Source organism: Mytilus edulis, chromosome 4 (assembly GCF_963676685.1).
Source record: "Mytilus edulis chromosome 4, xbMytEdul2.2, whole genome shotgun sequence".
Lineage (NCBI taxonomy): Eukaryota > Metazoa > Mollusca > Bivalvia > Mytilida > Mytilidae > Mytilus > Mytilus edulis.
Window position 1 is genome coordinate 19887674 of NC_092347.1, and position 27100 is coordinate 19914773.

At 31.0% G+C, this 27100-nt stretch overlaps 1 protein-coding gene across 20 annotated transcripts in view; it reads left to right on the forward strand.

The window, feature by feature from the left end:
* Nucleotides 1-27100, forward strand: part of LOC139519165 (uncharacterized) — a 113206-nt gene that overhangs the window by 20002 nt on the left and 66104 nt on the right. For 12 of the 20 annotated variants that reach the window (XM_071311005.1, XM_071311019.1, XM_071311007.1 and 9 more), the window contains 2 exons: nucleotides 14833-15035; nucleotides 24519-24561. In XM_071311005.1, the coding sequence (XP_071167106.1) occupies nucleotides 14843-15035; nucleotides 24519-24561 (236 nt within the window). In that variant the 5' untranslated portion in view covers nucleotides 14833-14842. Of the gene's footprint in view, nucleotides 1-8254; nucleotides 8354-9883; nucleotides 10639-14832; nucleotides 15036-24518; nucleotides 24562-27100 lie in introns of those variants that run through there. The other 8 variants (XM_071311008.1, XM_071311021.1, XM_071311010.1 and 5 more) reach the window with 3 other exon arrangements.

A 27100-nucleotide genomic window follows, 5' to 3' on the forward strand; every position in this document is an offset into this window, starting at 1 on the left:
GGCCGCCATGGCTAAAAATAGAACATAGGGATAAAATGTAGATTTTGGCTTATAACTCTGAAACCAAAGCATTTAGGGCAAATCTGTCTGGGGTTAAATTGTTTATTAGGTCAAGATCTATCTGCCCTGACATTTTCAGATGAATCAGACAATGGGTTGTTGGGTTGGTGCCCCCCAATTGGTAATTTTTAAAGAAAGGAGTAGGGCCGGTAAGGACCGATTTTGGCCTCAAATTTCAGGTTCATCTGACGAAAGATTTTGACCACTTTTTAAACACTTAAGTGTCTATTTTATTTGAATTAATTAGTTTATGTTAAAGATTTTAACAGATTTAGTCATTAAAAACTATCCGATTCAAGCTCAAATATGAAAAATCTACTTAATATGCCGAAAAATGTCACTTTTCAGATGGTTTTTGGTAAAAATGAAAGTGGCCGCATCCGTGTTCATCCTCAACCTTTATATATGTTATGTATTATCATAAAATACTACTTACATTTCAATATTAAGGATGAACACGAATGCGACCACTTTCGTTTTACACGAAAACCGTCTTAAATTTAACTAAAATGCTAGAATTATGAGGATTTCAGTAATTTAGCATGACTTAATGGTGCAAGTACCGGATATATGTGCATTGTATTGTCAAAAACAGCCCATATTTATGTAGCAGAAGCATTCTACTGTCCAATGAATAACTAAAGGTTTACATTTTAACAATTTTGTAAAACTGCTACATTTTGGGGCCAAAAAGGGGTCTTACTGAACCTACTCCTTAAGCCGTTTTTGGTTATTATCTTGAATACTATTATAGATAGTGATAAATTGTAAACAGCAATAATGTTCAGCAAATTAAGATCTACAAATAAGTCAACATGACCAAAATGGTCAGTTGACCCCTTAAGGAGTTATTGCCCTTTATAGTCATTTTTTAACATTTTTCATTAATTTGGTAAATTTTGGTAAGTTTTTACAAAGTTTTTTCCTCTGTTACTAAAGGGCCAGGTTCATTTCAGATGGAGAAAATTGTAAGTAACAAAAATGATCAGTAAAGTATGATCTACAAACACATCACCATCACCAAAACACAATTTTCTGATGAATCCATCTGTTTCCTTTGTTTAATATGCACATTAACCAAGGTGAGTGACACAGGCTCTTAAGACCCTCATGGAAAATTGGTGGCTGAATATTGTCTGAATTATTTCTGAATTCTATCTGAATAATCGTCTGAATAGGTCTGAATGTTGTATTTGTGTCTATTTCTGAATATTGACTGGATTTCAGACTATTCAGCCAGTATTCAGAAACAGAAATATTCAGAAACTAAGAAATATTCAGAAAATTTATGGTTTAAATGATGCTGTATTAAGAAATATTCAGCCATTTTTTAAGACATATTCAGCAATATTCAGAAATCTTCAGCCAACATTCTTCCAATCTTCAGCCATACTAAGAAATATTCAGACATATTAAGAAATATTCAGACATATATTAAGAAATATTCAGACATTAAGAAATATTCATATATATATTCAGAAATATTCAACCATATTAAGAACTATTCAGACAAATTCATCCAATCTTCAGCCTTGTTAAGACATATTCAGCCATAATAAGATAGCATGAAATGGAATCAAAACCCCATTGTAACTGATTTGATCTTCCAATTAAGCCCAAGGTTTATCACTTTTTCTAAGAAACACAAAATATAGTGAGTGCTTTGATCATAGATTGATCTGAATATATTCAAATATTTAAATAAATAACATTCTTAACATCCTATCCATGAAAAAAATGGCCTGCATGGTTTGCATAAGAATAAAAACAGTAACTATGGTCAGCTTAAACCTCACTCACAAACTGATTAACTAATATAAAAATTATGTGTCAGATATAAACTTCTCTTCCTTTCTGTAATTTAAAACTTGCTGTCTCTGTACTTCAAACTTGAATTGCTGAATAAAGGTATTAAAATGGAGTCTGCATAAAATCTGTTTCATATCATTGCTGGCAGCTCATATTTAATCCCCTAAAAGTACAAAAATATCCACAAAGAATCAATTGTTCTTGAGGTTATGAAGCAATAAATTCAATAGAAACATTATTGCATTATGCATTTGTACTGTATCTTACATTGGAAGCCTAAACTCAAATTAAGACCCCCCCCTTTTTTATCCCTTGAAGATAAAATTGGTGACTTATAGTTTTCACTAAGTTTGTTCACCCAATTTAATTTCTACATTTAATGTAGAAAGTGGTAGTGCATTTTTTAAGTTATTGACTGCAGATTAACCTAGTTACTATTTGTTTTATGAATGTGACAACAAATTTTGAACAATATATATTCATTACATTAATTGTCTGCCAAAATTTTCTGATGTTTTCTCAGATTTAAATCCTAAATGTTTTATAATAGTGCCTCAACAAATTGCATTTTATAATAATTACAATTATCATATGTTCAATCAAAATACTTATCTGAAAACATTTGCGTTTGGATTCTCCATTTTGTTTATCCAGCGTAATCTTTGATGACGTATGCCAGTGCGTTTCAGTCAAGGTGTCAATCTCGCCCCATATCATATCGGCCCGAAATTGATTCGTCCCCGTAACGGTGTTTCAGTGAAACTTCTCAAAACATGCCGCCGGTCAGGTCACAAATTACGGCCGATTTGCAGGCTTTGCTGGTTAGTTGAAATTTAAAATTTCGAAGAGTAACTTCCCCTTAATACGGGTGTTTGAGAAATATTTAAAAATGTATTTGATCTTATTCAAATATACGTTTTCCTTTGTGAATTTTAGTTTTGTGAATAATTTCTATTGTAAAATACTGCTACAACTTGTATTTCATCTTATTTATTTTTTTTATTTTGCAGGAATAAAAAATAAAAAACACCATACACTAACGATTTTTCCCTAATAATTATGTGAAATTTGTAAACAATGTAACACTGGAAATTGCCGATAATCACTATTTGTAAAACATTGGGATAATGAAAATAAATTGACAAGCCGAACAGTACTCACAGTTTACTGTCTTTATGATACATAACAATGTTATTACTAATCAGTGATATTAAGATGACAAGGCCCGTTTTATGAGGTTGAATTATTATGATTTTAATTATTCAAATACAAAAATGACACTTGCGTAGTATCCGATTGAAAGGAATCATATGGCCAGTTTTGTAAGGTTAAATGACCATTTAATGTACGGGTCTCCTTGCTTAAGCCGGTATGGTGGGAGAACTGTATTTAGAGAAGTTTTAATGTATAAGAAACATGAATTCCTGGTGTTGCATTAAAAACATTTCCCCACTGAATGGTTATTTTATTGTCGGCTTTGCACCTTGCTGCAAAAGGTGTCAAAGCTAAAATTAAATAGCCTTTCAAAACGTCATAATTATTTGGACTAGGTACAAATAAATTGTACTGATAATAACTGTTAGAATTTAATATAAGTACCTTTTCTACCAAAATTAATGCCCATGCCCCAGTATATCCAATATCTTAATGATAATAAAGCAATACTGCTTTAATTTTCAAAAACACAATATTTTAAAGTGAACAAGTGTTTGTTCAGTTTTTCATCACTAAATGATCAAACTACTCATGAGTTTTTTATTATGTACACTTGGTTCTCCAAAGTATTTCATAGTTATATATCAATGGGTTTAAACTGATGACTGTAACTGCATTCACGGTCATCCCAAAATGTTAGATGAAAAATAGGGGGGATTATTATTACCCCGGGATCGGGTGTTTTTAAGCTCAGGATTTCGGGATTCACTCTTTCGGGATTAGGGAATTCTTTTTTGGGGATTTCGGGACGTCGTGATTATGGGATTTCGTTTTTTAAGTCCGGGATTTCGGGATTAGGACCCCTCCTATCCCACCTCAAAAATAAGGTCAGTAGCTATATTGCCTTGGGAAAACACTGTAAGATTCTTGCACTTTTATGTTGATGAGCCAGATGAAGGATTTCAAAATTTTTGTAATCAGGGAAATTAATTCTTGCTGTTATTTGTACATTTTCAAAATATTTTATTTTATGTAGTTTTGTTGGTGAAACTTATTCACATAACATTCAGACTTTTGAAGAATTATTTTTTATGTTTCCATTTATGTGTTAAAACTAAATAACTCAGTGTAATTCAGATCTATGACTTATTTCTAGTTTTCTGAATTTTGTCTAACTTCTGAATGATTTAGAAAACTTCAGACAATATTCATTTCTATGAGATTATAATTTACTTATTTCCAGTTTTCTGACTTTTGTCTGACATAACTTCTGAATGATTTTAAAAAATTCAGACAATATTCAGATCTATATATTAGAATTTACCTATTTCCAATTTTCTGAATTTTGTCTGACATAATATCTGAATGATTAAGAATAATTCAGACAATATTCAGATATTTAGGGGTGTATTTAATTAATTTTTGGTTTCTGAATTGATCTTACTGCTGTTTCTTAATAATTCAGACAAATAAGACAGTATTCAGAAGTTCTGAATATGTCTGAAACTTTTTCTGACTAAATAAGAAGTATTCAGACAAAATTCAGAACTATAAGACAATATTCAGACACCATCAATAAACAGGTCAGACAGGATTCAGACACCTGATTTGTTCTAAGACACATTTCAGCCAAAATTCAGAAAATTTCAGCCACATTCAGCTAATATTCAGAAATTATGGTTCATGAGGGGAGCCTCTAGTTTAAAGTTTTTGATGGACAATATTCCTCTCCCCAAGCGTAACTTTTGTACTTACATCCATGACTTTGGTAATGATCACAGTTTATTACATAACAGGGGCATATAATTAAGGAACACACAATTCTTTCAGTAGAAATATTAAAAGGAAAAATAACTCTTGTCATTGGCTGGCTATCGACCTTGGACCAAAACAAGTGACACTGATGTTGTTAGCAGTTGTAAGGAAAGTTGCATAACTCTGCATTGCTGTTTTTTAATAGGATTTGAAAAGGCCTTTGACAATTTGTACAGATTTCCATATTCAAAAACTCTACAGATGAAAAGGATTTAAAAAAAACCTACTTAGCAATATTTTGTCTGTCTTCATCTGCAATTCTCTCTTTCCATCAATTTTACTACTTGGCCTGAGGGATATAACGATTTTAATTGTGGGTTACTGGAATCGAATGTTACTGGGAACTAAAAGAATGAGAAAATATTTAGGGCATGGATTGTTTAACATTGACAAAAGTGAGAGATCAATTATTGTTCTTCCATGCATGAATAGCTGCTGACAAAAAATTCTGTAAAAGTTAACCCAAACTTTTCTATTGCAATTTTTACAATTATTAAAATCACACAAATTTCTGACCTTCAATTCCATATATGTTTAAATACAGTAGTTCTTTGCATAGTTTAGTATATTGAAATAAATATTGCCAGAGTTATACTCCTTTGTGATTTCGACTGATAAAGGATATTTGATTATCTTTATTAATTCTGGATTAAATTTGATTGAAAGAAATAAACCTTGACCATGTAAACACATCCCAAATTGACAATATCTTACTGTATATATACATGTTATTATAGAGGGAAAAAATTGATAAATAACATTATCCATTTATCAAGTTTCTGTCCTTCCCCAATGCATATTTATCAATTAAATGATGTTGAGAATCACTTCACTTTTGATTTAAAAGGATTATCTGACCTTGCATCACACTACTCGTCTGGTATTGGACTTGCTCCATAGATTGAAGTTGTTGGTTTAATCCTGGATTCATATCTAACCCATGACTATAAATTGGTAATTGCTGTTTCTATGAACAAGAGCAATATCTGACAGGTTCTTGGTTAGTAAAATGTTATGAGTAGTATGAGATGTTTTTCTGCAAACCGTTACCTTGTGGGCTAGCACATCCAAAATCTGATTGTTTGTCTATTTAGTACATACTGCAAGGTATATTTCTATCCTATTGACATGAAATGTTAAAATTTCAAATTTGGCAAGAACATGAGGATAATATTTTGGAAGATGACAAATTAGCGATATCAGAATAGATTTGTGGTAAAATTGAAATATGAAATGTTTCCTATCCTTAAATGCCTTGTATACTAAGCTCTCAGGAAGCATTAATTAGTAATTAAAAAAGAACAAATTATTATCAGGTAGTACATAAGTGTGTGACATTTAAAACACTTTTGGTGGTTATTTTCTAGGATTATTTTTTTGTTGTATTTTGATCCGTCAATAACATATACCCTTTATAAATTATCCTCTAGCTCTAGATCTGTTCTAATTTATTGCATATTATTATTGTCAGATTTTAATAAATTTAAACCATGCACCTCATACATAATTTACAATGACTTAAAAGATTAGATTGCTTTTTTCAAGTGGTATATTCAAGAAATATTTGATAGGCATAGTATTATATTGATCTCAAGTAAAATTACATATTGCAATGTAGGGGAAGTAACTCTAATCTAAAACATGTTCTTGTTTATACCAGACAGAGCATATTTAGTATACTTTTCAATATAGGATAAAAGAGAGGGTACAATTCAATCTTGCTTATCACATTTAAGTTTATTTAGATATGTAATCATTTTTACAAGTATTTACACAAGCCATAGATTTGTTCTCACATGGCTAGTATGTTAATTTTTGTTGTTGCTTTCTTTTACTTCTAATATACTCCAATTCATAACATTACATAAGAGGTCTTCTTTTCATATTCAATGAATATATATGTTAGTAAATTATTTATTATAGTGACATGTGTTTTTCACAAAATATTATATAATACAGTGAGATATAAAAACATTAATTAGAACACCCTACCCTTTGATCTTTATATTTATCAAGAGACACCTATAGCAGTCTTTTACAGGATAGATTAGTACCATTTCAACCATATACCAGTGTGTAACCATCAAAAACCTTGAAAAATATGAGAGATTGCCATTGATACCAAATTCTTCAGTAGACAGATGAACACTGAAGTATAATTTGAAAGAAAACTATTTTCCTTTATAATTTAGACATTGCCAATTTGCCATGGCATACAAAAGTTATATTTGATTGTAATAATTGATTCCCCATTTAAGTTTGATTGACAGAAATATAAACCTTGACAGTTTAAACTGGCCATAATAAGTCTGCTTTTCCATTTATACAAGTTGTTATAAAGAGATGTGTAATAGCCATGCTAGTTGCCTATCCAAGATTTTAGGCCAAGAGGAGCCCACAAAAAAATAGGAAGGAGGCAGATACAAAAATGGTACCAAACATTTGTCCATTAGGGGGCCTTGTACCCCTCACACCCTCCACAACCCTTAAAGAAAAGAACCCAAACTTTTCCATCTTTGCATTGATTTTAGAAAAATAGAGATTGTTGAACATAACCATTAGAAGGAACTTTTATTTAAATTTTTACTTTATATTTGTACTTGAACTTGTTTTTCTGGTGCCTACTGCTAGTTGTGCTTGACCTTTGAAACAGTGTTTTTTAATGTTGAAAACCACTAGTTGATCTTGATCGATCTTTTTTGGTTTCTCCTAATGAGTTCTTTTTGTGTTATTGATTTTTATCATGTAAAATATTGAACCTGTTTTTACAGTCAGCAGAAAAAGAAATGCCTCCTCACAGTGTTAACTATATTATATAAGCTTAGAAATTTTTCAATATCTGACCATTTCAGGCATATTTATCGAATTTAAAAATCAACCCACATTCTTTTAGAATTAAAAAATGCTTGACAACTTGATCTGGGATAGTTCTTCGATAGTTTATATGTTTACGTAATTAAATACTTGTACTGAAAATCAATCCCATTTTTTAAATGTTATAAAAAAGAAAGTTTTGTATGTTTTTGTTAGCTTATACAATGAACAAAAAATGTTAAATGGGTACAGTTGATAATGTAAACATTGTTGATATAATATTGATACTGATCTTAACATACAGTCAGTATGTCAAAAATGTATTATACCTATATGTTAAAAAATATACCTGGGAAATCTTTGCAATAGTAGATTTCACAAAAAAAAAACTTTTCTTTTATTGGTCTTTCTTAATTGGAATCATCTTTATACCTCAGTTGGTCACAGACTAAGAAAACTCAGCTCTGAGGTTTTAGAAACAGTGCAGGTGTAGTCCCCTTGAAGTTACAACAGCTAGACTTTGAATCACACTAACAGGGGGAGGGGGAATTTGCAATGGAAAAAATAGAATTTGTAATAAAATTGTAAGGTTTAATTGTAGACGAAAAAGATGAATATTAGTAGATGATATATTGAAAGTCCTCTATGGCCCATGGCTGTCCACTTGAGAAAATAGATAAGAGTTGTTACAAGAAGAGAGGTATGAATATATTGAAAGACTTCTTATTCTGTAACATATATACATATACCATTTCTGGGTTGTGTAACAATATGGTCCCAAAGAAATCAGCTGGATGTATTGATTGTAACAGTTGAAAAGAAGAAAACAGAATAAACAGAAATGTGTAAAATTATGTCAATGGTTTTTTGCTCTATAAGTTGTCAATATCATGACTTCAGTGTTTATTTTTTGGAATGTTGGATTCAAATATTTGTTTATTGCACAAACTTATTTCATGTCACTTTGATAAATTGATTTAACTATGTGTTTTAGTCTTATTTAAATACATTTGTTGACATAACATGGATTGTACAAAAAGATTTTAAGTCTGTGTTTCTCATAACTTTTCCTGGTTTAATCCCCAGACATTCTAAGTACTACTTGAGTTCTTTCGTCATGCAGTTATATTTATTCCTAAGTATTAAACATCTTATCAATTATTTATAAAAAACTCGATTTTTTCGACTATACTGTCAAATAATGGTAAAGGTTTTTTTTTTTCTCTTTTTAATTTTTGTTATTTTCTCATTCCAATTATCATTACTTTGTCCAGGTACATTGTCTAACTTGACCATGGAAATATTACTGTTTGCCTAAAACTACAGTACAGATTCATAATACTTTATATTATTTAATCTTTTCTAATAGCGCCATGGTCCAATCATTTGCTATAATACCCTGATGAGAACTCACACCCTGGTCCTTTGGTGATATATGTCCAAAGAGAACCCTGCTTCTGTGTTAATTATATCGTATTGTCCTTAATCAGTAATCAATCCATAATCTCCATTGGGGATTTTAAGCACAAGAGCATCTCATACATGTTTTATACATGTTTAAAGTATATACTTTGATTTGTAATGTGTATGTACTTTAATGCCATTTAATTCATTTTGAAGATCTTTTTTGAGTTATTTTAAAAAGTTCATAAAAAAGAGGATTTAGATTGTCAGGATAATCCTCCTCTTCTTCTTCTTTAGGTTTCTAACCTAAAAAAGAGGATTTAGATTGTCAGGATAATCCTCCTCATGGGAGATATCCCCCATAGATTTGTATATTTAACAGGTCTGTGAATCTTAAAGCAGAAAAACTTGTATCCAAAAGGTTGGCCAGCCAGTGTAAGATATCACATTGATTATCCCTTAACTGAAACCTGTTTGCAAATACTCTTTTTACATTATTGTGTTACCAATGTTCTATTTAGCACAGAATTCTGTAGGTCTTGGAAATATTCATACATTAAAACAATTCTTTAATGATCAAGATATGACACAGAGTGTTCTATTGTGGGTACATTTTTAGTGCTGGTCTAGAAAGTGTTTATGTTGAAGACCAAGGTTTGTTAGATATGAGAAGTGGGAAGTGTTATTATAACTTTCATTAATATTGGCCATTATATTGACATAAATACACACATTCTCTCCCTCACTTGAAATTTTTGTTTTAGCTGATTTGATAAATTAGGCATGAATACTCAATAAATATTGGGCACTTGATGTTAAAACTTTACTAAGTAGGTAATATAAGCCTGATAAACAGTTTGTATTTTGGAGCCAATCAAATCAAATATTTTCATTTCTTCTAATGGACAGTATATATGATTGTTGACGGAAATTTATTTAACTCGGCATTAGCAAAAAAATCTGAATAATATTTGATAAATTATAAAAAGAACTAATGGTAGAAGAGATTTGACTTCAATTGGATTAGTGCGGGTGGCTAAATACTACACGCAATTGTGGACAATTTTATTTAAACACCTGGATCTTTTAGATTTAACTTTAAATCTGATGGATAAATTGTTTATTAAAGTCATTTAATGAATGAAATGAAAGTTTGGATACTGAGAAAGTTTACTAAGGATGATGTATTCCGAATTTAACATTCCTAATGCTTCAATTGGAATTGCATTGTTAAAAGAAGAATCTATTTATTATGTGAAATAACCTTTAAAATCGAAGAGAACTTTCAGATTATGTGGTTTACAAGGGTTTTCTTTGTGTAGAAATTGTTGTGGATATCATTAGTGATTGTTTTAGATGTAATGTTTACGGAATATAAGTTTAATAGTTTTATTTCAAGTTGATTAGAATAATTTTTAATAAAAAACATTGAAAAATGTTGGAATTAAATTCAACTGTTGGGAAAGTAAAGATGGATGATTATAGCTATGATTATAAGATGAACTTAGATGGACAATGGAATACATTTCATACTAAAACACGCTCATTGTGGATGAATCCTCACATAATTTTACCACCAATGTAAGATTTTTATCTAGATTCATGATATTCAGAATTCAAATTATTTGTATTCCGTCGTGGAAAATATTAACAAAAAAAGTTTTGCAAAGGTCTTCGATGTGAATTTTAATTATCATCTTAAAATTTGATCACTACAAAAAAGAACATTTCTACTTAGAAGACATACATTGCTTTTAATTGTCATTTAATGTGTCGAAAGTCTTTTGCACATTTCTAAAAATGCCAATAATTTAACATATATGATATATACTAATACAAACAAGTCTAAATTGAAAACAATGTTCAAACCTATGATTGCGTTGGATAAAAACCGCAATGTTTATATGTGTGCATGCAAAACAAATGTCTTGGTAGAGGGGTCTAAACATTTTAAAATAGCTGTTAGCTTTTCCAAAAGAATAATATGTATACCAAAACAAGCTTGCTCAACTCCTGTGACTGCTGCTGTCAGTGTTACAAGTGTGATGTCGACAACAAGTCCATTTATCAGTAAAATACAGAGTAGAAACGAAATAAAAATTTAGATTGGGCTGATATCTCTTGATAAGGAAGAATCTTCTGTCCAAGTTTTGTAAAGTTCCATAAAGATTTGACAAAGTTATTAAAGGACTTTACCTAAATGTTTACTGCAAAACAATATTTAATTTCATTTATCAGTAAAACATGTAAAAATAACGAAATGAAACTAATGTTCCAAAATGTTGCTACTATTAATAGCTCCACAAGAAGAAGAAGCTTCTGTCCATGTTTTGTAAAAATCTCTAAATGTTTGACAAAATTTTTGATCTGTAAATAGAACAAGTTTAACTCACCCTGTGTGCCCAAACTGTGGACAGGGTACAGCATAAAATCGTAGACTCAACCATAGGTATTAGACCATGAGTTCCAAGTAGTGAAGTTAAAATCATCACTTGCCCTGAATGTGGACAGAGAATAGCACAAAATCAAAGACTCAACCAATTCATAATTGTTACTGTAATACTTGTGTAATTTTGATATCAGTTCTTTTCTTCATACTATGGGTAATCCAAACCAAAGCTGCAAGCATTAACTGCAAGCATACATAGTGTGTTGCATATATTTATAACAGTAGATATTCTCAGTTGCCATTATAAGACATTTCCAATGCACCATTTGTTTTGTTCTCTTGGATTATCGACCACCCTTTCAGTCTGAAATTATATTGAAAATGAGGTGTCAGATCCCCAATGCTAAACAGTAAATATTTGTTTTAAGTCTTGACAATACCTTTCCAGTATTAGATTGTGTATAGTGCCTTCCTTTACCGGTGAGACTTGTATATAGTTGAAGATGAGACATAGGTTTTAGTCTACCAAGACAGTTATTATGAAATTCCCAAATAGAGGCTTAGGGTTGCTGCTCACAAGGAAGCTATTAAATTTAGAGTACCAAGTGGTGAAGTTGAAATTGTCACTTCTTAAATTTTATTAACACCATCATAAGTTGATTGACCATAATGGAATATCTCTTTCACAGATGATAACAAAAATGTTCCAATATTTGTACCCACATCTCGTCCTCTTTACCCCATATGAAACCAGCCAAATCAGACTTACCAACAGGTTTTAACAACATGAGCAACAAAATGGGTGCCTCATGCGTAACCCTTACTGACCACCTGAGATCACACCAGGTTTTTTGTTGGGGTTTATGTTGCCCATTCTTTTGTTTTATATTTTGTGATTGTATGTGCGCTGTTCATTGTCTCTTGGTCTTTTTTTTTATTTTGCCATGGGTTTGTAAGTTTATTTTGCCATGGGTTTGTAAGTTTAATTTGCCATGGGTTTGTAAGTTTATTTTGCCATGGGTATGTAACTTTATTTTGCCATGGGTTTGTAAGTTTAATTTGCCATGGGTTTGTAAGTTTAATTTGCCATGGGTTTGTAAGTTTATTTTGCAATGGGTTTGTAAGTTTATTTTGCCATGGGTTTGTAAGTTTAATTTGCCATGGGTTTGTAAGTTTATTTTGCCATGGGTTTGTAAGTTTATTTCGCCATGGGTTTGTAAGTTTATTTTGCCATGGGTTTGTAACTTTATTTTGCCATGGGTTTGTAAGTTTATTTTGCCATGGGTTTGTAAGTTTAATTTGCCATGGGTTTGTAAGTTTATTTTGCCATGGGTTTGTAAGTTTATTTCGCCATGGGTTTGTAAGTTTATTTTGCCATGGGTTTGTAAGTTTAATTTGCCATGGGTTTGTAAGTTTATTTTGCCATGGGTTTGTAAGTTTATTTTGAACTTATGAATTTGAATTTGCCTTGGTATCTTTTGCTGCTCTATTTTCTACCTATTAATTTCATGAACAATGAAACAAATTATAATATGTAAGATTGTAGATCAGGATAGTGTCCTTTATTAAAATATTTGAAATGCTGAATGGTGTTTTTTAAACCAGGACGACTGACTTAAGTTTCTATCCACATATAAAAGTTGGACATACAAAACAGATAATTTAATATTTGTGATTCGATTTGAATAGAATGTGTACTAACATCCAATAATGGATTACTTTATTTGGCCTTTTCAACTTTTTTGGATTCCAGCGTCACTGATGAGTCTTTTGTAGACGAAACGCGCGTCTGTGTATATACAAATTTTAGTCCTGGTATCTATGATGAGTTTATTTACAACTCCCCACCCTGCATCAGATGGGAGTAGATTTTTAATGAGACTATCTCCTTACTAATTGGGTTGATTTCATTACTACTAGCTTTGTCATGAACTGACTGCAAATATTTGGGGTGGCAAACATTAATAGATATCAAAACGTTGTGTTATTTACAAAGACCTACAAATATTAAGCATGATGTGGTATTTTAATTAAATTTTGAGACTTAAGTACTGTGTGACACTTTTCTATAGCATGTTGCTAGTGTCAGAGAATTGAGTTGAAAGAATGTTTTGTCTTAAATTGAATTAAATTTGAAAGTCAAATTTCATAATGGCTTTATTGTTTTATTTAACTTGCTTTGTAAATATTTATTTAACTGTAAATTAACTTTACTCATGATTGCTTTAGTGTTGTAGGGGAAGTAACTCTAGACAGATATGGAGCAAATACAAAACCTAGACTGATTCCTATTATCTCCCTTATGTCATCTTTCTGTATTACAGATGGAAACCAGGCATTGAAAAAAAAAATATTAAGACAACCAATTCAAAGTATAGTTCATTTGTGGTTTGTTTTTTTGGGTTGCTGTCTGACACATGTAACATTACACATTTTTTTCTTTATTTGAAACGATCATGCTCACTGAAACAAAACAATATATGGCTTTATTTTTAGCCTGATAGAATTGAATGGCCATCAATTTATTCTAGCTTAACAATGACTAGATAGGGGAAAAAATGTCTGTTTGGTAGCTTACTTATCATTATTCTCTATGACATCACAATCAGCATAAATTTTTCTCAAAATTCCATGATTCAGTAAAGTATTAAAGAGTTTTTTTGGATACACAGAGTGCATGTGTCAACAATTCAAGTTTTTTTTCATATCGAGTTATTTGCACGGTATATGACTTGAATATTTAGTTTGTTGTTAGATTTTGTCAACTTAATGCTCTATTTTCAACCTTTCTGGGATGTAATTTGAAAAGCTTTGTTAATACAACTAGACAAAAATCATCCCTGTTTTCCATCTTGCACATACTCATCAACTTGAAACACTCTTCATCTTGAAATTATGGACTTCATGTTTGGGGCAGTAAAGGGTTTTCACCAAACCTACTACTATAATTTTGTTAGGATAATTTTCAAATGGCAAATAATCTTTATCTGCCAGTTTACTACCTGCTTTAGAGTCCCTCTCAGCTATTAGATATAGGAAGATGTGGTATGAGTGCCAGTGAGACAACTCTCCATCCAAATAACAATTTATAAAAGTAAACCATTATAGGTCAAGGTACGCCTTCAACACAGAGCGATTGACTGGACACTTATATTAATATAAGGCACTCACTGGTTCTTTTAGGACAATGAATAACAAGAAATTGTAACAAAAAATTAATAGTCAGTGATTTACCTCCTCAAACAAATTAGAACACAAACTTTCCTAGCATGGATACGGGGCCTATTCTTAATTATATTAGCACTGGTAGTCTAGCTTCTATGCACTAAACTATAAATTGAGATGTTTTCTATAATAAAGGTGTATGACTATTTTGTGTATTTCAGTCGTGAAGAAATGAATGATGTAATGGACGACAGTGACGATGAGGACAGTAATCTGATTAGCTGGGGTTGTGGTGAGTTTGGTCAGCATGGACATGGTATTCAGGAAGATATTCCTATTGATGATGGTCTCATAGACAACTTCATTAACAACAGTCAAGTCAAGATGGTAGCGTGTGGTGCAAGTCATGTGATTGTAGTAACTAGTAAGTATCACATGATCAAAATATCAAGTGATATATTAATGATGTGATGTGATTTTTAATAAGTGTAAAATATATGAAGGGACATTAAAATTATTGCAACAGTATGCTACATATTAAAAAAATAACGAGGAATTTGCCATACTTACACAGCAAAGTCTGACTCCCCATGCACATCATGAGAAAAGTTTTTTTTTTCATACATCTTAACATGAAAACAATTATTATCCAAAACTCGGGACTTGCTGATCAGCATCTGACTTATTATGTGAAAAAGTCAAATCTTTGAATAAAAAAAACTGCAAACCTCAAAACTGGAGCAATACAATACAGTTCAAAGAAAGGTAACAAGAAGTCTTGGAATATGAAAGGCTTTGATAATAACTGCATGGTTCTCTAATAAGACACTAATGTTTCCTAACAAGAATGTTTGTTTCAAAGAATCTGTTTCTGAGCTAAACATTCCATATGTGTAATGAGAAAAAGCCTTGCAAATGTATATGTACAAAGCCAAATTTTAATCACATAAATTTCCAGTAATGGTTAATGAGACTATATAATTTCATAAATTTAGTGTACTGAACCATATTATTTATAACTTCAAAATTTTTATAGGGGCTGCTTATTTTGTATGCTGTTTGTTAAAAAACAATTGAAATCTGCAATTTTTGAGCAAACATCATCTGTAGTTGTTTAGTCCTATTCTTATTGGAATTCTATGTTGATAGCAAATAGACAACTACCCTAGAAACTTTTCACATTTTTTAGATTCAGATGATTTATTGTATAACATGAATAATATATTTTTACCTCTATATTTGTTTTATATTTCTTTGTTGTTTAGTTGCTGTCTGAATGACATATAATTAATATATCTTACCATTTATTTTTTAATATTTTATCATTCTGTCAAGAAAAACTTGTCTATCAGTAAAAATTCTTGAGTTATCTCCCTTTTGCTGTATATTTTAAACAAACATTTGACCAGAACAAAATAGTTGGCAATGGCATATACTCCAATTGGGTTCTAGTTACTAATTAAGGTTAATGTTTCACCTATCACACAATTAAAAGTTTCAAAAATCACATTGAATTTTTTGTGAGCAAATTAAAGTTTTATTTTAGGAAATTCAAAACCTCCCATTTGATAAAGCCTAGTAAGTTTAAAATATAATTTTTACATAATTTATGTACCAAATTATTGTTGATCCAGTTAAAATTTAGACTTTTCTATATTGTAAAGGCATAAAAGAGCTATAGCTGTTTTATTATTTTCTGTGCTGTTTCCTATAATTTTGACTTTTTAATTTGTTTTACTCCTTTAAGAGATTTTCAGAATTTTGTAGACCATTCTTTAGATACTGTATTCTATCTTTCTGAAACACTCTGCTAAATTGCACTAAATTATGCCTGATTTGTTCTTACGATTGTACCTGAATGTTTGTGATTGATATTTGTGACAACTGACCAACATGGCTACTGTTAGGGGCGACATCAAAAGTTCAATGTAGGATGAAAAACTTAATTCATTTAGTTTTTTCACTGACCCCCCTAGCCCCCTCTTAACTTAATTTGGGAAAAATTGATTGATAAAGAAGGACATATATAAAATCAATGTCAATTAAACAAAACTTGCAGCAATTTTGACCCCCACCCCCAAACTATTTGAATTAAGTTTTTTAGCCTTTATTGATTTTTTTATGTCGTCCCTTACTATATATGCATTCCCGAAATTTACTCAAGAAAATTTATGAAAAAAAAGGATTTTCAACAATTATCAGTCCTTTTTGAAGATTTTGTTATACTGATATGTAAAAATTATGATTTTCAAAATATTAATTTAAAATCTCGTATGCATTTGGTAGGGGTTTAATTTTTTGAATAATGATCATCTTAGGAAAAATTTCATTCACTGTAAAGCTTTCTGTGCAGATATTATGCTGATATTTGATATATAATATTAAGCAACTTATTCTCATAGATAATTCAGGTTGTGTTTTTACTTTTTTTTTTGCTGATTTTGTGGCAGTTAATTATTTTGGGATTTTCTTACTTTCTTCAGGTATTAGAAAAAAATCATAGTTTGACATATCTACCTCTACTTGTATACTGTTAGTTCTTTACTGGTAATAGTAATGAAAATAAATTATTGGGAAGATGATATAAAAATAAGGATGTGTGGGATGATAGTATAACAGTCTCTGATATAAGATGGTTTACTGAAACTTTACAAGTAAAAGTTGAGGAACTTGTGTGAATTTTGTTCCGAATCTTTTAAATTATTTTTATGAAATAATGGTCCTCATAGTTCCAACACTTTATTCCAATTCATTAAGAATTCTTTCTTGTAAAAATACCAAACAAAAAGCATTCATTTGACTTAATAATACTGTGTATGATTATTAGCTGGATTGAGATATGTTGTTTTTCAAACTCCAAGAGAACCAAATTCAAGTTACTAAGCCAGATTATAATTAAAACTTTTGACACCCCTTCTATACTGCCATTACCACCATAAGACTTAAAATTCTTAAGGCGTTAAATATTGTCTTTTGTATCAGTATTTGTGCCACATTATCAATCTATTTCTTTAAATTCCTTTCACTTTAATAATGCTGCATGGTACAAATAATCATAAAATTGTCATGTAAGTGCTGGGGATCTTTTTTTTGGATTATTTCATCTTAATTTTGTAGCATTAGTGTCTTATTAGAAAGCTATTAAAATCTTTGTTATAAAAATTTGATGTCCTTCATGAATATTATTCCATGCTTGTGGGTAATACTATTTAGAAAGGTTTGTCGTCTTTTATTTGTTATCCCACAAAAACCACAGCAATCATTTTACAAGCTGATGGAATTAATTCTTTTGTAAAATCAGCCTGAATATGTACATTGTGTCTTTTGTCAGCAGTTGATTATTCATTTAACAATAACTTTCTTCCCCGAGGGTGATGTTGTGTATTGGAAGGAAATTAGATTACACGTTTCCTCTCGACAAAAGAGTTGTAACGGTGGTTGACAGATGGACAAAACAATGGATTCACTACTTTTTATGATTACTTGTATGGCGAAGCCTTTGACATTTCTATTCAATCGCGTTGATTTAAGGTCGTCATATTTTTTTCACAAAACGCTAAAATCATCGGAAAAATTACAATTGAGTTTGCTCTTCTCATAGCCTATAATGATTAAGGCCATGCAAGTACAAAGAATTCTTATCGGGAATGAAAATTAAAGGTCGACCGCTGCGATCAAAGCCATCAGAAAATATGTAATTTTTACATGACCCTTTTATGAAAACGGCAAGAATTATCTGTCATGTTTTTTTTGAAGATTAATTGCCAATATTGAAAAGTACTGCCATCCTTCGAGGATGTTGACGAGGGAAGCTGTAGAATTGGTATCACATAACACTTGAATGAACGAAAGTAGATTTATAGTCTTGCAGCCAATATCTAATGTCATATAGAAATTTTATATTATACGATTCTTCGCAATAATGTGCCATACTTGGTGATGAATTCTCGTTTGGTCCGTAATATAATGTGTGATGCAGTAGATAGCTATGATTAATTTTGTCTGATTATTGGCAGTTTTATGCCCTATGATCTATGGTCTTAGCATGGTGCCAGGGTTCATAACTGGCCATTTTCACAACTTAACAAATATTGGAATTGTTTGTCTCCATTTGGAAAATTTATCAACAATATTTTCTGTTCACGGCTGGATATACATTTATTCCCATTAAAGACGGCTCTGACATAACATATCAATTTTAAGGTCTTGGATCAGAAACATTTAACATACAATGTTACAAATTGTAACATTATTTTTCCTAATCACCAGGAAAAGACGAAGTATTTCCTTTTCTTGATGAAGAAAATCTCCTCTTAACAGATTCTTTTCCTGTTTGTGTTATATTATAGAAGTAGTTGACCTTTTATTTAATTTTCAAGTGTAAAAGTATTATTACTATAACTGAAAACCCTCTTAAAAATATGTTAGTAGCTTATGTTTTTTACGGATAATTTCAGTTACAAATGTTATAGAAAAATTATATGTGACAAATTTCTTTGATGTGGCTGTAATTATTTCTACCTTAGAGTTTTAACAGGGATATCTTTCCTCTAAAATCATTGTAATTCCTGGAAAATATTTTTTCTTAGAAGAAGGTGGTAAAGGGTTATTTTCGTGCAACATGTTTTGCCATTTTTATTTCATGTGCAGCCGTGAAAAAGGTTCGTTATTGACCGTGTTTCTTGAAGTTGGTAAAAAGATCAATGTGCAAGACATTTTTAATTGTTCGTTCGTCTTGAAATGGCAATTTTATTTCTCGTCCTTCCGTGCAGATACCCCCCCCCCCCCCTATGCCCCTCATAAAAAAGTGAATTCAGGTTTATTTTGAATAAAAGTAGGATATATCAGTTAAACCTTTAATATATGAAATCATTGCTTAGACAATAAACATACATACACTCTATTTTTTTATTTCAAAGAAATTGTTTGCCTGGGTTCTTAAGCTTGTTTCTTACTTATACCTATGTAAGCCTTTATATCACAGTTATCTTACAAAAAACTCAATTTAAGCATCCTAAAATAAAATTCTGCTTGATTTGATTATGGAACACTTAACTGGGTTCAGATACTGCATAATAGAATGTAAATTGAAGCCAAGTTTTTGGTAAGGTCCATATATTGTTCAATCTTTAGTTTTTTGTGTAGTGTTTTTGTTAAATTGTTTGGTAATCAGGTAATAAGTTATGCCCCCAATTCTCAAATGTTTTTTAACTCTTTTGGTATCCTTTATTTTGGCAATGATTGGTTTTCTTAACATCTTGTAGATATTTGACACTTTTGGATCTTTGGTTTTGTGTTTGGCATACAAGAAATAAACTTTTGAGATGTGCCATCAATCATGTTGAATAATCTTTTTTTTTTCTCAAGTTTGAAGGTGGTTTTTTTTTCATGCGGGTTTCTTTTGATTAGAGTTAGCAATGCAATACATTTTGTTACATCAGCACCTTTTTAGCTCACCTGGCTGAGCTTTTCCCATCACTTGGCGTCCGTCGTCGTCGTCGTCCTTTGTCGTTAACTTTTACAAAAATCTTCTCCTCTGAAACTACTGGGCCAAATTAAACCAAACTTGGCCACAATCATCATTGGGGTATCTAGTTTAAAAAATGTGTGGCGTGACCCGGCCAACCAACCAAGATGGCCACCATGGCTAAAAATAGAACATAGGGGTAAAATGCAGTTTTTTGGCTTATAACTCAAAAACAAAAAGCATTTAGAGCAAATCTGACAGGATTTGATTGTTTATCAGGTCAAGATCTATCTGCCCTGAAATTTTCAGATGAATCGGACAACCTGTTGTTGGGTTGCTGCCCCTGAAATAGTAATTTTGATGAAATTTTGCAGTTTTTGGTTATTATCTTGAATACTATTATAGATAAAGATAAACTGTAAATAGCAATAATGTTCAGCAAAGTTAGATCTACAAATAAGTCCAGATGACCAAAATTGTCAGAGAACTCCTTAAGGAGTTATTGTCTTTTATAGTCAATATTGAACAACTTTTCGCCATTTTTGTAACTTATACAAAAATCTTCTTTTCTAAAACTATGGGCCAAATTTAACCAAACTTGGCCACAATCATTACTAGGGTATCTATTTTTAAAAAGTGTCTAATGACCCTGCCTGCCAACCAAGATGGCCAACATCAGTAAATACAGTAACAGGTGAGCGACACAGGCTCTTGAGAGCCTCTAGTTTATCAAACCAAAGCATTTAGAGCAAATCTGACGGGGTAAAATTGTTTATCAGGTCAAGATCTATCTGCCCTGAAATTTTCAGATGAATCGGACAACCTGTTATTGGGTTGCTGCCGCTGAATTGGTAATTTTAAGGAAACTTTGCTGTTTTTGTTATTATCTTGAACATTATTATAGATAGAGATAAACTGTAAACAACAATAATGTTCAGCAAAGTAAGATTTACAAATAAGTCAACATGACCGAAATGGTCAGTTGACACCTTTAGGAGTTATCGCCCTTTATAGTCAATTTTTAACCATTTTTCGTAAATCTTAGTAATCTTTTACAAAAATCTTCCCCTCTGAAAACTACAGGGCCAAATTAATCCAAACTTGGCCACAATCATCTTTGGGGTATCTAGTTTACAAAATATGTCCGGTGACTCGGCCTACCGACCAAGATGGCCACAACGGCTAAAAATAGAACATAGGGTTAAAATGCAGTTTTTGGGTTATAACTCAAAAACCAAAGCATTTAGAGCAAATCTGACATGGTGTAAAATTGTTAATCAGGTCAAGATCTATTTGCCCTGAAATTTACAGACCAATCAGACAACCCTTTGTTGGGTTGCTGCCCCTGAATTGGTAATTTTAAGGACATTTTGCTATTTTTGGTTATTATCTTGAATATTATTATAAATAGAGATAAACTGTAAACAGCAATAATGTACAGTAAAGTTAGATCTACAAATAAGTCCAGATGACCAAAATGGTAAATTGACCCCCTAAGGAGTTATTGCCCTTTATATAGTCATTTTTTAACAATTTTCACAAAATTTGTAAAATTTTACTAACATTTTCCACTGTAACTACTTGGCCAAGTTCATTATAGATAGAGATAATTGTAAGCAGCAAGAATTTCAGTAAAGTAAGATCTACAAACACATCACCATCACCAAACCACAATTTTGTCTTGAATCCATCTGTGTCCTTTGTTTAATATTCACATAGACCAAGGTGAGTGACACAGGCTCTTTAGAGCCTCTAAGTTTATTATCTGTATACATTTATCAACCTGACAATGTTACTGAAGCTAACTCATAGAGATCCATAAGATCTACTGGTACATAGATTCTGAATTGGTATCTGATTTGAAGGACTTTTCTTTTAAGTTTCAATCTTAAGAAAGCCCAAGTTTTCAGCACATTTTCTGTGTCTCACTTTCACATCCTTTATCATGCTGTATCAGACTCTGGTATTACTCTATTGTTTCATACTAGGTGTAAACTGGTGCCCAGGTGGTGGGTACCAGTACCATTCTTGTTTTATCTGTAGGTCGTTCATCTTTCAAGACAGAACAATTTTGTTTTTAATAAAGTTAAAACTGTTGTCATCAAACTTATCGACAGTACGATCATTATTAATGAGACCACGGTTGTAAAAAGTAACAAAATGGACACACGAAAAGAGTGGTTTGAAGAGCACAGACGTCATTAAACTGTAGCAGAGGGATTAGGCGATTATATGATTAATTATGGTTAAAATGGATGAATATTGGTTTTAGTAAAAAAATAGTCAAAAAATATTTCAGATGAATGGGCACAATTTGTCGCAAGCTAATGTTGGTCATGTTTGATTCAGTGATAAGATTTTCTTTATGACATCTTATTTTTTGCACTCAGATATAAAAAATGATCTTACGACTAATGAGATACGATATGAAAGAAGCATGTCGCATTTTAATTTAAATTTTCTATTCCAGTCTGACAGAATATTTGCCATATCGGTGTATGATTTAATTTAAGATAGAACTAAGGGACTGCAGACTGACATCGGCTATTGAATAAGTTGATGTTTTATTAGGTGTGGATGAGGGGCTTCATTACAGTAGAGCAAAATGATTGTTGACGGGTTCGACCCAGAATTGAAAATAAATTGCTAGATATGATGCTAATAAAAAGCCGAATGAAATGATATTTTGAGAAGGGATTTGAATATTGACAAGCTTTTTGATGAGAAATGACAGTTTTCTAATATGGGTGAATCCTCAAGAGCATTCAAGCAAAATTGTTCATATTTTTCAAAATTGATGGAATTTTCGAATGCCAGGAAAATCCTTTCTTGTGTAAATATTATAAATTTCATGCCATACTCATTTCTCATCTAATTTTAACAATACATATCAAAATATTTGAACACTTTATTAAGTGGCAGACATTCGAATCTTGTGGAAGAATTGTAGTGGAAAATGAAAGGAAATGTTGAAAAGTGTGCCCTATGGTGATAATATGGTTTATAGACTGTTATATTCTCAAGTAGAAGGAGAAATGTAGTTCAAATAAGCTCTTAAAAGCCATTGAAAAATTCAAATCAAAATTTTGTTTACTAATTTAAAACTTAACATATATTCAATCTTAAAATTATTTTATTCAGATAACATTAATGTCTTAGAGTATTTCTTAATATGAAATTACAAATTTTTTTATAAAAAATCTGATTTGGAAAAAAATCAGATTGATTAAAATGCTTGCCTTTTCATTAAATATTTAAATCTGAAGTTTGCTCAGATTTGACATGATACAGAATTGTTAATGTTACCAGAAATATCTGTGTGCATATATGATATATCCCTTTCTGATGACCAGAGAACAGTCATAACTTATTAACACAATTAATAAATGGGATAAACAAAAGTGAACTGATTTTAAAGGTCGGAGGTTATTCTGCTGAGGTCAAGGATAGAATGATCCGAGACAGTCAAGATTGAAGTTCCCAGATTTAGGTCAAAATCTTGATTACAGAGAATTTACAGTGTACTTTTTTTTCATCAAACATTGTGTATATTAACACAATAACTAGAGGACACAGTTATATCACTTGTGTTTTAAATCAGAGGACTCAGGGGTCAAGGTTAAAACAAATGTGTAAGAATGTGATCCTGAAGACACGCTGAATCTCTTTATTTTTGAGTCGGGTAACTGTTTCAATGTTGCACTTTGTAAATACAGCTGTTTCACAAGCTACACATCTTTTGGAAAGATATATATTAATATTCAACATATTTTGTTTTGTTAACCTACTGGTTCCCAGATATGATCTCTTACGTTTCATCTTAATTCATAGAGAAATAACTTGGGAATGTTACTAGTATAAAAACAAATGGAAGTCAGGTGAATATTGAATTCAGAGGTTAAGGCCCAAAGTGAAAGTAGGGGTAGTAGTGACCGTAGTACAGAGTTTTAGTAAAAGTTTAACTTCTTAGAAGTTTGGGGCACACAGCCTAATGTTTGGACCTTTGAATAAAATATTAGTGCAAATGAACTTTCAGTTCTTGATATATTTTTTTAAAAAACTTCATGGTACATGTACAAGTTGCCCAGTTTTAGCCATAAAGGGAAATTGCATCATCTATATTTACAGAAGTGCACCTATGTGTATACCCAAGTCAACCCTTGAGTTGGAATAATTCGATATTGAAAAGGAAAATGATTTTAAATTTTAGTTTCTTGTGTATAATTCGGAGTTTAGTATGACGTCCATTATCACTGTACTATTATGCATATTTTAGGGGCCAGCTGAAGGACACCTACGGGTGCGGGAATTCTCGCTACATTGAAGACCCATTGGTTGCCTTCGGCTGTTGTTTGCTCTATGGTCGGGTGGTTGTCGCTTTGACATATTCACCATTTCCTTTCTCAATTTTATTTATAACTTTGTTGTTTCTTTTTTCAGATGATAACCAGATTCTTGGCTGGGGTAATGGAAACAGTGGACAGTAAGTTTGTAACTTAATGTAATAAATATGTAGGATTCAGATTTCAGTGAGAAGGACACATGGTTGTAAGGGGTACCCTCAAACTTACAGTTTGGGAAGCTCAATACATATATACATAGATATAAGAAGAAGTGGTATGAGTAAAAAAAATGGCCTGACCTTAAAACAAAATTAATTAAGGTTAACTTTGTCTTAGGATGGTGTCACCTTAGTTAAAAAGGTTTATAAATGAAGACATCATCTCTTTTTAACTAAGCTTTGAATATTGGTATTCAGGTTTATAAGAAAAAAGATGATAGAGGGATTTATACATTAATTTTCAATTCATGTTTGAAATAACTAAACCAAATGTTAAAAGGATTCCTATGCAATTCTGTGACACTTTTAAAAATCTCTATCAAAGTTTCAAATGTACAATTGCAGATTGAAAAATAAAAGAAAGGTCTAATTTTCATGATTTTTGCTTCAAAATAATTTAAAGTTCCATTGAACAATTTCTTTATGGACATGATGGCATATAACTCTTTTATTAAAACATATAATATGAGTTGTTTAAAAGAGTTATGACCCTTTTGAGTAGTTGTTTTTTAATGCATTCTATGTAAATTGTGTGTAATGAATTAATAAATGAATGAAATTTGAAGAAATAGGAATAGAGGTAGAATAAAAAATATTTTATTTTGACCACAAAAAGTTTGTTCACTTACATAGATTATTTTTAATGGTACTTATGTACTAGAAAGTCATCCTGTCCTTATGTTTATATGCAATCAATCAATCAAATCATGTGTTATTTTATAATATTTCACTTTATTTTGTTGAGCAATTATTTCACTTCATTTTCTTTATAAAACAACAGATAAGGAAAAACATGGCAAACAACAAAAAATGTAAAGTTTTAATAACTGATCTTGAGAATTTAATGTCATCAGGTTATTAATCAATGGAAAAAGTCATTTAATAAATGAAGAAAACAGCTTCCTTGCTGGTACTTTGACAGAAAAAACTCCATAAATTCTCAAGCAAGGCCTCTAACAGGATTAAACTCATTGCCATACGCAATATCAACATTTATCATAGGATGCCGGTGGGTGAATCAAAGGGAAGCATTATATTAATTTTTCACGCTGCTTTTTCATTATGAAATATGTACATTATCTAGATAGAGGTTTCCTGTTGTGTGATCATGTCCAAGTTAATATGGTGATGTGCTGTCACTAATTGATCATAGAGATGGGACAACAACTTGCTTATAACGAGTGATTGTTCATCTCGTGCCAAATAGGGCATTCTCGTATAATATTGGTAAAACATTAACAGAGATGAATTATTATATTTTATCGGCATATGAATTCCGTGGTGTTTCCCTGACTACCCTTTGTGATGGCTTTTCACCCTAGGTTCCACAGAAGTTAATCCTTTACTAACAATATTTGTACGGAACAATGACTTTGGCCTGACACCTGAAAATTGGATGAATGAGAAAAGATGAAAAAGTTGACAAGGTTTATATGTTAGTAATATCAGAAAATTGGAAAAATGATTGTTCTCAGAGGTTAGATCACTCCTGTGTTTAAGCCATCTTAATTTATCATTGATAGGTTTTTGTAAAACTTTTTCAAAAGAGAATGGAAATTGTTTTAACACAAAGCTCACAATATTTTCAAAATGATTTTTTATTTTTGGTAAATTATTTAGAAGACATCAAATTATTGTTTTATAAATATAGATAATTCTAAAGACAGAAAATTCTGGTTTCTCTCAAAATATTTCTAAAGTCAAGGTGTTTAGTGATAGTATTGTTACTTAGTTTTTTAAAACTTCACATATATATATATTCACTTTTCTTTTTTTTTTTTTATAGATAAGACTTGGTTTTCCCATTTGATTGGTTTTACACTAGGTCCTTTAATTTAGCTTGTTCAGTGTGAGCCAAGGCTCCATGTTGAAGACTGTACAGTACTTTTTTTAAATGGTTTACTTTTAGAAATTAACTCTTGGATGTAGAGATGTCTCATTTTCACTCATACCACATCTTATTATATCTAACTACTATAACATGTTATATAATATTTAAGGCTTGTATTATCTATGTATGTTTAAAACAATACCTTAAGTCTGAATTACAAGCATTCTATCATCAAAATAATTTTATTTTTTGTAATAAAAGGAAATCACTTAAAACTACTTCATTATAATAAGCACAAATTAGTTTTAACAGATATTTATCAAGATATAATCACTAGTCTGCAACTAAGTGTTCAGTTTCATTGTAAACATATCAAGTTTTTTGCAGAGGTATAACGCCTTAATTCATTTGCAGAGGTACATGCCTCTCATTTTTTTTATACATGGTTTTTATTTACAAATTGTGACTTTGATGGAAAGTTGTCTCATTGGAACTCATACCACATCTTCTTGTGTCTTTATACTTTACTTTTTGAAATAATTATTGTTTCTAGGAATCGTCCTAATGATCGAAGTAAAATATATCTTTTCCAGAAAAATCTTTCCCCCAGTTTCAAATTGATTTGGACCC